Below are 11,980 nucleotides of genomic sequence, written 5' to 3'. Positions count from 1 at the left end.
AAACTATCCCCAAAATTGTCCAAAAAAACAATATACCAGTTAATAAAATACAAACAATGTACCAGTTAATAAAATGCTATAGCCAAAATTGTGCTAACCTATGTAAATATACCCGTTAGAATAGTTCATTTCCCGAGCTATGAAAGTTGGTTGTTACACTCTGAGGATAATTTAATGGACCAAAAATGACTACATTCTCAACCTCCCATAACATTTGGGGCTGACAGCTAGAAACCCACACAAACCGATTAGGTTATTGGAATCTCACGACTTCCAATGCTGAATTTCGTGAGAAGAGAAATGGCTAATTTTATTCCTTGAAATAGATGGACTGTAGCGATAGATGCACATTCTGTTTCTTTCTGTAGATGGTGCGTGGCTGTGCAAACTCCGAGACTACTTCTTTTGGGTTTGCCCTATCACATGACCAGAATCCTCCCGGGTTTTCTGAGACTTCTAATTTTGGGCGTCCACATATCTTTGTCGAACGGTATGAAACCCTGTGCGTTGCGTGCGTTTTTAGGGTTCATGATGAGGTTTAATGTGATGATTTCCTTTGCGCTGTTGTTTCCAGCAGATGGGGCGGGGAAAACGAGAAATGAAGAGGATAGAAAATGCAGCGAGCAGGAATGTTTGTTTTACAAAGAGGCGACGTGGGTTGCTGAAGAAGGCCCGGGAGTTATCGATACTGTGCGATGCAAGCGTTGGCGTTGTTATCTTCTCTGCAGCTGGGAGAATGTCTGAATACTCCAGCACATCCGAGTACGTAATTCTTCTTCTGTTTCATTTCACCTTACGCATTTTAAATGAATATTGAAATCGTTTTCTTCTGGTGTCCATAGAAATCATTCCCCAGCAGCCTTGAACGAAAATAATTTTGATACTTCAGAGCCAGAAATGAATGTTTTAATGTCCTAGAAATTACAGAAATTGAAATTTGAAGTCTTAGTTTGTATATAATAAGTTTTTATATCACTTACTGATTTAAACATGACTTTTGATTAAGTTTAAATCTTAATGCTACCTCTTGGTGATGCTATTTAAACAAATTTCCTTTCATCTTACCTTTGGATCTTCATGTTATATGTGATAATGATAACATTTAGCATTACTTTTCATTTTGCGTTGAAATATTAATATTACATGTTACAATGATAATTGTAACAGTAACTATAACATTTATAATAATGTTATAAAACACGACTTTTTATATCTGGTTTCATTTTATATAAAATAATAAATTACAAAAATATAATTCGATATATGGATATATCATAGGTAATATTTTCGAACATTACGATATATATATATATATATATATATATATATATATATATATATATATATATAAAAAAAAATTTACGTTGATAAAATACATGGAAAACAGTTGGTGTAAGCTGCATCATATGGGATAAACAGCGTTACAAAACTATACTTCAGGTATTAACCAGCATCGTACATGAGAGTGAACTAAGTTGAAATGTGAAAGTTTTCCTGTGTGAGATAGGGCGATAACAGCAAGCAGTCTGCACAGCAAAGCAAACTTTCACAAGTTTAAATGTCAAAGAAATGGGAATACTTTGCTTTGCAGCTGTGAAACTGCAATTTTTGAACTGTCAAAGAAATGGGAGTACTTTGCTTTGCAGCAGGGAAACTGCAATTTGTGAAATGTCAAAACTTTGCTTGGCAGCAGTGAAACTGCAAACATGAGACATAGACAAGATGACATAGGGAAGGTTTTCCAAAATGTTCTTAGAAAGTAACCTTCATCTCACATTTCGAAGATGTTAAACACTGAATTAAGGCTCTCTGAGAAATAGAAAGGAGAATTAGGGATATGAGAAATAGAGAAGATGATATAGAAAATGTTCTATCACAATAATCTCTTCATATCACATCTGGAAAATGTTAGTCATTGAATTAAGACAATGACTATTAATGTTCAAGGCAGACAATGATTTTTTTTTGTTATAACATAGGTAGTATTTTTGTTTTGTCTCATTCTTATATTGATTTTAATGTTTTTTAAGATTTTTAAGGTTAAGATGCCAATATTGAAAGTCAAACTCTGATTTTTCATATTAGATTTGTTTATCTTAAGTTTTATGTAGTTATATTTTTAATACTGTAGATGACCGATTTTATGATAAATCATGATTGATAATTTTTTTTTCAACTTTAAAATTAGATAAAATTATATACAAAGTATATATGTTTAAAAAAAATTAATATATTAAATTTAATGTGACATATAATGATTTAAAAAGTCTTTATTAAAATCGATCCATAAGTACATGAGATAGTTTAAGAAATCCTTATTATTTATAGTATAGTTATAATAATAAGTATAGTTATAATAGTATGATTTTTTCCACTATGAGTAATTTATATATTTAGAGTATAGTTATATTAGTATGATTTTTTTTTCCATTATTAGTAATTTATATAAAAGGTTGGTTAAGATTCTTTCATTATTTATTATTATTTTTTAATAGTTTTATATATTTATCTATTTTTTTATTGGAGAATTATTCTTCACACATACTTAATTTGATATGATTTGTTGGTAATTTGTATCTTTCAAAAATTTTCAATACTACTAATTTAGATTAGAGATTTGTTGAATTTTTTCATTTAATTCATGTATCTCTTCAACAAAGTTTTATGGAATTCTTTAATTTCTTTTATCAAAGAGTCATTATTCATACTTATTGATTTTCTAACATATCAATATAAAATAGAAATATAGAATTAAATTCACTTAAAGTTTATATATATATAATTTCAATTAAAGTTTTGATATATCTATATATATTAAACTTTTAATTATATGATTAAATTAGTTTTATAATTTTATTGAGTTTATTTATTTATATATATATTTTTAAATGGAATGAAATTTTATAAATTTATTTACAAACAATAACTCAATCCTCTTTTTAACTGCAATTATGTAATTCTCTTTCATGATTAGTATTAATTATGAAACTTTAACCTAAACCATATAAAATTGATCTTAAAGCAACATAAGAGTGAAGCAACTTATAGATAAGTATTTTGAATAACCATAAATCTAATGAGAAAATGAAAAATGAATTTAATGAAAAGCTTGATTCAAGATGAAGAGTTTTATAAAAATTTATAAATCATAAGAAATAGAGTTGTATATAGAGAAGATTGTAGTTACAATGTATAAAGTTTTAATAAAAAATTAATATTTTCAAATTTGAATTTACATAATATGAAGTTTAAATTTATATAATATGAAGAAAGCTATGTCGTATGAGTTTTTTTAAGAACATTGAGAACTTGGGCATGGGTGTTTATAATGGCTAGAGGTTTCTTTAAAATTTATAGGAAACGGTGAGGAGGTGTATGTTGGACACCTAATCCACTAAGGGTTAAGGTGTGGAAGTTGAACACTCAAGGGAGTGCAAGGGACATTGGAAGATGAATACAAGGGTCACTCCAATGTGCTATAAATGTATATCATGTGAATACTATAAGCATTCAATGTTTATCTTTCATATCTATTGTTCATATTCCATGTGTGTTTAACATGGTATCAGAGCAGACGTACTCCTACCCTACCCAAATTTGAGCCACTGGTTTTGTGGCCTCTTTGTGCATATTAATTCTGCCTTCTTTCTTGTAGAAGTACCATTATTGTGTGCATGCCTATTTCTGGTTGTGAATTGTACCTTTGACCTCTCTTAGCTAGATTCTTGTCGGGTTCTCTATCCACTGTCCCAAATAGAAAAACAAATGCACAAGCACTCCTATTGATTTTGAGGAACTAATAGATCGGGTTTATGATTTCTGCTTAAAGGTCTGCCATTTCCCCTGCAAATTTAGTGTCAATTTATTTGCTCAACATTATTTTTGGATGTATGTTTCGCTCGAATTTCTCTCAGCCCAGATGAAATCCTAACTCTGTTGTCAGTACTGCCTCTTGGGCTCTACACTTAGACCTGGGCACTCTCAGGAGTCTGTAAAATCTATGCTGCATGGTCCTTTCTTCTGCCTCTTGTCAAATTTGTTACTTTACCAGTAACTAAATTTGCAGTACTTGTATTGTGAAATTCAGTCAAATACAATGTAAAGCTTTTGAAAAAGACAATTTACCTCTTGAGTACGAATGTAATGTTTGTGCCCACTCTATCATTCTAGGCATTCTCTGCACATGACATATTTGTTGTTGTGTAGTCTTCATCCAGGAAAGATGTTTCGACTTCCCTCCACTGTTTCCGTTGAAATCCCTTAGATACCAAGAGATGAAAAGCTAGTGTGTCTATGATAGAGCAGGCATTGTTAAGTATATTCTAGCGTTGAAGCATCTTTGTGCGTTGAGCAAGTCGTGATTCATTTGAGTTGAATAGAGTTGTGTTCATCTTTGATTCTTTGTGCGATAGTTTATTTCGTGCCCTGGTTTTCCTGCGTTAATTGAAGTCCTCATCATATGATCTAATGCACCGTAATACTATTGCTATATTGCTAGAGCCCCGTGATTATTTTCTACAATGCTAACAGCACGTTCTTCCAGTGGTTTACCACGTTCTCTCCATGATTGAGAGTACTGGGTTTGAAATGTGTGTGTGAATGACTTCGTGGTCTTGCTAGTCGTTACCTGAGTCATCTTTGTCATAGAAAGTGTGGCTGATGAGATTGGAACCTTGATCCAACAGGATTCTAACCAACACACTGCTCTATTAATCCTTTCCACTTTTAGAACTATATAGCAAGCCCTCTGTTTAAATTATCTGAGGGATCTGATATGATTTTATATGCATGATTGCGATGAGATGGAGTCGAAATTGGGGACTTGGGTCAATTAAACCCCAAGAATGTGCATGTAAGCGACTCTCCATCAAGTCAAATGCGGCTAAAACCAACTGATTAGATTCAAAGTGGGTGTGACAAGTGCATTCAGCAAAGAGGTAGACATCTCATCTAAGGCATACATAATAGCACCAGCTCTCGCAGGTCGTGGCCTTGGAACAGTTGCTGCGAGTCTTCCGAGAAGTGTTGTAGTGGCTGGAGTGCCTGGAACATATATTGCATTCGCGTACACAATAAAAATAGCAGAATAAAAAAGATTTGGGCATTTCAACAACAGATATGTAAACTTGCCAAATTCTGTAATTTGTAAGCGCATTTCTTTATTGTCTAATAGCTCCAATAAAAGACAGAAAAATGTGAGTATAGGCAGTCTCTATGACTTCAATCAAATTTCAAATGTCCCATACTCACTCGAATGAAAATATAGATATAAGGCCTTCAAGATTTTAAATTTGATGGCTTACGTTGCAGATTTGAATTCCTAATTTTTCGACAGAAATTTTGGAGTCATCTTTCTTACATAAAAGTGTAAATATTTGCTTTGGAAGCTCTAAGTGTACCGCTTTTATTAAAGCAAAAACCCTAGTTGAAATAAAGAGCATGTGCATTTTCGGTTGAAACCGAAACCCATTTTTTCGTACTTAAGTTGTCTAGTATATAAGCCTTAAGTTGTCTAGTATATAGGCTGGTCAAAATTTTGGTGCATTGACTAAAACTGTGCACTAAAGACCCTGAACTCTAGTGTTGCCTTAACTAAATGTTGTATTCCAAATTTCCTATTTAGTGATGCTCAGAGCCGTGGATTGTATATGGTGTGGTCAGAGCCATTGGATTAATGTTATATTCCATAGTTCTTGCTCCTTATATATCTATATCTAACCAATTCATTGCAAAAATATAACCAATTCATTGTAGAAGTTTGTGTAGCAACATTGTAAAGATTATAAGTTGCTAAATATCTACCCTTAGAAGTACATTTATGGTCATTTGTTGACCTGAGTTAGTTGAATAATGGCGAAAATTCATGGCTTATTAGAGTTACTGAAAACTCTAATCAAGTCTACTACTGACAACACAGTCAAAATTAGCAAAGCTTCTCTTTCAGACATTCAAACCTATTTGCAAAATGCACGTGAAAAAATAGAGTTTTTGCAACTTCAATCATAGTTACAAAGAGATGAGTTACAATAGCGTAACCAACATTTTCAACTTATTGAGATTGAAAGAGACTACCATTCAGCTACCATAAAGTGGTCAAGGAAATGACATTGAAGTTGACTCCTATTAGCAACTAGAAATTGATCAAATCAATGAGCCCATCTTAGGAGGAGATTTGCGTGCTGATGTGGATGTTCAACCCACACTTCCTCAGCCAATCATCAGACCTTGGGAAGAGTTTTTCCACAAAAAACACAAAATAGGTCTTGGATATGATAAGGAGGCATCCTTTCATATTCCATATTACTCAAGCCCATCTAGTTCCATAGTGATGGGTTTCTTCATAATGGTTCACCTTCACCTCCAGATTCTACTCCACATTTGAAGCCAAAAGTTGTTAAATGCCAACATTGTGACCGAGTTGACCATCTAAAAGATCACTGTTTTGATCTTCATCCATGTGAGCATTGTCATAAAACCACTCATTCTTCAAATAGATGCTTCAAAAACAAATTTCCTGCAAAAACAAATCTTCATCTTGGATGGATAGCTTCTTGGAAATGGGCTTCAACAACCAAGAAGGTATTTCACTCACACAACAAGATTTGTTCTTGAATATTGAAAAGTCTTACAGTTGAGATATCTTCATCTTCTCACCTTATATCTGACAAGGGGGGAAGTCATGGTCATATACAAGCTTCAAAGCCACATCAAGTGAACCTGAGCCACAACATGCCATACCAAATTTAGAGTTGTAGCCAGAGACAAAGATGCCCTTGAGCATGCCTTTGGTTGGTGGTTAGCCCTAAACCATATATGCGGGGTTAAGACCTCCCTTTTCAGGTTGAGTTTCTTCCTCTTCAAAGAGTTGAGGACACTTCCTCTATGAGAAGGCTTCAACCGCCTACCAGTTCTGGAAGAGTTTTAAGAATTTCATTAAGCATTCCAGAGTTGGTGGTCATCCTTAAACCACCGCAGGTTGAGATCTTCATTTTTAGGTTGAGGTTCTCCCTTTTTATGTTGGGTGAGACCTCCCTTTCTAGGTCGAAGGTATCCATCTTCAAAACATTAGGAGAACTTACTCTAGTTGAAGACTTCAGCCTCATGCCAGATTTGGAAGAGTTCTGGGAATTGCACTAAGCGTTCTAGTGTTGGTGGTCATCCTTAAACAACACCTTATGCCAACATTTTAGAGAGCACATTTAACCTAGTGCTACCATGCATTTTTGCACATTTTGTATTATAAATCTCTTCTTGGACTTACGCACACCCCTTCGGATTAAGTAGGGGGAATGTTGGACACCTAATCTGCGAAGGGTTAAGGTGTGGAAGTTGAACAACCAAAGGGAGTCCAAAAGACCTTGGAAGATGAATCCAAGGGTCACTCCAATGCAGTATAAATATATATCATGTGAATAATATAAGCATTCAATATTTATCTTTCATATTTGATGTTCACATTCCATGTGTGTTTAACACGGTATATTATATAATAAAAGAATAAAAAATAAAAAATAAAAAATATGTTTTTAATTATATCATCTATATAATAATCAAAATTAATATTGAATCAAAATATTGAAATACTAAAATCAATTCAAATATATAAATAATAAATATATAACCTCTCTTATATTTAAATATATTCTCTAGGTGTCTCTCTCCCTGAGTCTCTCCCTTTTATATATATAAAATCTCAAGTTCATTATCAGTTCTCTGACACACGACTAGTCATTGAAACAATCTGGTTTAAAAATACAAAGAAACAATTTTACATATGTTTCTCTACTTACTGTTAAGAGAAAAAGAAACTCTAATGTTTAAGCATTGAGTGCCACATACAATATGCACACAATACTTTGTGACATATATACATAAACAACAAAACAAATATTCATCAACATGACATCGAGATATCGCCCTTATGTCGAGGTGCCACACGCTTCCTTAACCCATCAAGGGGTTGCTCCATTTTCTTAATTAAGGATATCGGTGTTAAGGATGTCTTTGGCCTTTCCTCCTGTGAAGGTTTGAACATAGGTTCATGTTTTGTGGGTAGTTCAGTGTATTTCTCTACGAGCTTTATATTCCCCAAGCCTAGGGAACGTTGAAACTCCCAAAAAAAATAGTCTTCAAAGCTTTTGAAACTGTCTCGAGGTCCCGTTGCAGCTCTCATTGAAAACGTAATGTTCCCATATAGTTTCAAAGATCCCAAGAGTGCGGAAACCATTGGTATGGGTTTCCCACCTCTCGGGAGTGGTTCCGATGTAACAGAGGAAAAAATTAGCAAAATGAATTATTAATTATTTTTATTAGTTTACTAATTAATAATTTAATTATTGAAATAAATATAATTTTTTATAATTAAAGATATAATATTTAATAAAAATAAATTATATATATAAAAGATTACACTTTTGATATATATAAATTGGGGGCCAATATCTATTTACCATCATCATTTTTTTAACCCTAGCTAGTAGTATCCTTGATACGTCATGGCAAAAGTTCCAATCTTTTAACCCTACCCTGTAGTAACCTCATACATTATAGCAACAAAAGTTCCAAAAATAATAATGAACTGTTATAGCTTATGCCCCAAGAAACATAAAATTTAATATAGAAATGTCTTCCCAAAATAAAGTATATAAACTAGAGGATTGCCTATGCGATTTTATAAAGACTGAATTCTCCTGCACTTTCAACCTATTACAATGAATCTAATAGTCTTTTATTCAGTTGAATAGGATATCCCATATAATTCTCATCATTTTTTATGTGGTTTGGAATATGTTTGATGTCATTTATAGAGATTTTTCTATATCTATCCACCACCAACTTAAACAAGTGGGTGCATCTCTATCCTTTAGAGATTTGAAATGGGTATCTCTTCCTCCAAAATTACTTTAAAATGATCCTTAACTTTAAAATTGAACTACTCAATCGTGTCATCAACAAAGTGGGGTTTATTTATCACCTTTGGTTCCACTTCACAGTTTTGTGGCCCTTTTTTATATTTTCGTTTCCCTGTATTTATGATGGTATTTTTCAGAATTGATGGTCATTTTAAGAATATGGGACTAACAGTAAATTTAAGATAATTTTAATTCTTATTCTCAGAATAGGAAATTAATTTTCCATTCAAGATAATGTTATAAGTTTAGAACTTTATTATTGTCTATGGGTTTTGGTGTAATGGGAAACTTGAACATGGTATCAAATTTAGGTAACACTACTTATTTGGAAGTTTACTAGTGCATGCGAGTTTTGGTGTGATAGCTAACCTCAACATGGTATGAGAGCCTTACTCCAAATTGAAGTACATTAGAGGGGTGTTGGACAATCCACTAAATCTATGGTGGATTCACTACCACCCTGAAAACATGGAACTAAACTTGAAGATTTAACTCCTACTTGTCTTATGCACATTTAATCAGATTCGTCATCGTAAATGAAATTGTTGTGTGATTTTTAATTAGTTGGATCTGAGAGATTTAATCCAACTAATATAGCACCTACTTTGGTGTTTGGTTGAGATATTTTCTAAACTAGTTGATTGTATGGTTAAGATAGAATTTGTATCTTCATCCAATACTGGTTCTATTTATTGTTGATGTTTAATAAAATGCAGCATAGTTTTGGTGTGAAAATTGTTTTTCAAATTGGTATCAGAGCCACTGGATTTGGGTTAACTCACTTAAGGGAGGGCTCATCATTTGTGAGAGAGATGTGATAATAATTACTCTACAGTAGATTAGTGCAGGTGTAAATATGTGAGTATATGGGTTGTGTGAATATTCTACTGTGGATGAGTTGAGCTGGATGTGGAAAGGAGTGATGGAAAAGTAGAGGAGCATTGAAGCCTCTTTGCTAGGATGTGCATTGAAGCTTTTGTTTTTTGGAAGCTAAATGTCAAGAGATGACATTCAATTTATGTGGAGTTGAGGTGGAGGTGTTGAAAGGGCATCAACTATTTTCTGTGGTTGAAAGTGAAATTGTAGGCTACTCATTTTGGATGCTGTAGAGTGAGAACCGCGAGATTGTTATTGTTATTGAAAAGAACTATATATCAATTAAAGCCACCAATTGAGAAGGGAAATAAATTGGCTGCACTGATAGGTGAGGGGGGAGCCACCATTTTGCTTATGTATGAGAGAGGCCTAAATTGATGACTTCTATGCACTGGCCTCACATACTTGTTGGATTTGTTGTGGTTTTCATACTCAATAACTTTATGTAAATTTCTGAAGATTTTTCATGAGGTATGTCTCCACTCAGGAAAATTTGGTAGATTTTGGGACATTGTGGTCACATGAGATCTAAAAAAAGTCGATTGGAAAAGGAGAATATGTTTGAATTTGCATTTTTTACTCTGGAGATAGTTGATGAGCTCTTGATACTATTAGAGCTAGAAAAAATTATCACCAGAGATCATTTTATTAAGCTTTTGCCACTTTTCCTATGGTTTTGTGAATTGGTTCCATCGCCAAATTCTAGGAGAGAAACCAAAAATTTTCTTGAATGGACAAGCTTCCCATAACATTCTCCTGCAGGGAATTGTGGTAAGTTTATTTAATTTTAATTTCTTTTCTTTCATGCAACACATGCAGTGGTTAAATCAATTTCTTACCAAAAGTGATTTGCATTATTTTTATCCATAAGGTAATAATATATTACGCAGAGTGAAATAAACCTTTATTTTCCATCGATTGCCATGAAATTATCATTCTAGATGCATTCCATTTTTTTTTAAGTAAATTAAATTAAATTAAAGAAAAATATTAACAATACAGAGAACCATAATTTCTACTTGGGAAATTACTTAGGAATGAAACATGCTCCTCCTGACCACAAACTAAATCCACTAGTTCTCCCCTGATATAGGATTTTATTTCCAATTGAATCAACAATCTCATTGATTCATGTATGATATATTTTATAAATTTCCTTCCTAGCAGATCTTTGGCAATGTCCTACCTTTTTGGTCTTTCAACCTAATTGCCTAGTTTTTTTTTTTTTTTTTTCGGAAAAGGTACTTTCCTTTTCCTTTAAAGCCTACCCTTGTCCCTCACAATGCTTTATTCACCCTCAACTTAGTATCTTTTCCCAACTAAGCAGTTTATTATGATCTATTTATCCCATCATAATAAATCAACTATTTTTCAATTATTTTTTTTTGTGAACTTAGGCATTACTACTTTCTATATTTGAAAATCAAAATTACTTACAACATTCATATGTTCTAGGTGGCTAGCCTGCCCGCAGGAAACCAGGCAGCCACCTATTAGCATTATACCCCGACCAAAATTTAAAAATGTTCATCTCCTTGGTTCTATCATGTCTGTTCTTGCTAACCCTACTAATTATTCTATCTACTAATCTATAATAAAACATCCAGAAACAGTTCATTTACTACAGTACTTCAAACAAAACGAGCCAAGAAACCAGCTTCATCAGTCCTCATCAGAAGAAATAACCGGGGTGGGCACCATGGCACTTGAACCTAGAGTCACATTCTTCTGCTCTAGAACCCATTTCATTTCCTGAAGCATTTGTTCCATTTTTCCCAGAATTTGATTATTGCTCGTGGCCTGGCTCTGAACCTCAGCAATTTCCTTCAGGAGTGTGGACTTTATATTTTCCAATTCTTCCTGTGTCTGACTCCTGAGCTGCTCCTCCCTCTTCTTCCTTTCCTCCTCTTCTTCCTCCCAGATTGCCTGGTTCATTTCCATAGCCCTGGCTACCATGTGCTTCATAATCCAATAATGTTGGATCGACTTATTAAATAGAGAATTGTGGTTCCTGGTATTTCCTAGATCTGGTATTAAATCTTCCCATTCCACCTAAGGAATCTCCTTGTTTGAGCTGATGGATCTCAGCTCCCATTCCCACCCATTTATCTGTTCCTGGATTTCTGGGGAATTCCTAGCCATGTAAGCATTTATCATATACATTCTTTTCTCTGCCTCTGGTTTCCTTCCAC

The 11,980-nt window shown here is 33.5% G+C and overlaps 1 protein-coding gene across 1 annotated transcript in view; it reads left to right on the top strand.

The window, feature by feature from the left end:
- The first annotated feature begins 302 nt into the window (after positions 1 to 302).
- The window catches only part of LOC149226805 (truncated transcription factor CAULIFLOWER A-like), a 92,268-nt gene continuing 80,590 nt past the window's right edge, over positions 303 to 11,980 (top strand). The window contains exons 1-2 of the mRNA XM_089375367.1: positions 303 to 490; positions 578 to 762. Coding sequence (XP_089231493.1) covers positions 578 to 762 — 185 coding nt within the window. The 5' untranslated portion in view covers positions 303 to 490. The remainder of the gene's footprint in view (positions 491 to 577; positions 763 to 11,980) is intronic.

This window comes from Pinus tabuliformis, chromosome J, assembly GCF_031772625.1.
Source record: "Pinus tabuliformis cultivar Carrire ecotype Pingquan chromosome J, CPIR1, whole genome shotgun sequence".
NCBI lineage: Eukaryota > Viridiplantae > Streptophyta > Pinopsida > Pinales > Pinaceae > Pinus > Pinus tabuliformis.
The sequence above is the reverse complement of the archived record's forward strand: the minus strand, read 5'-3'. Positions and strand labels throughout refer to the sequence as shown.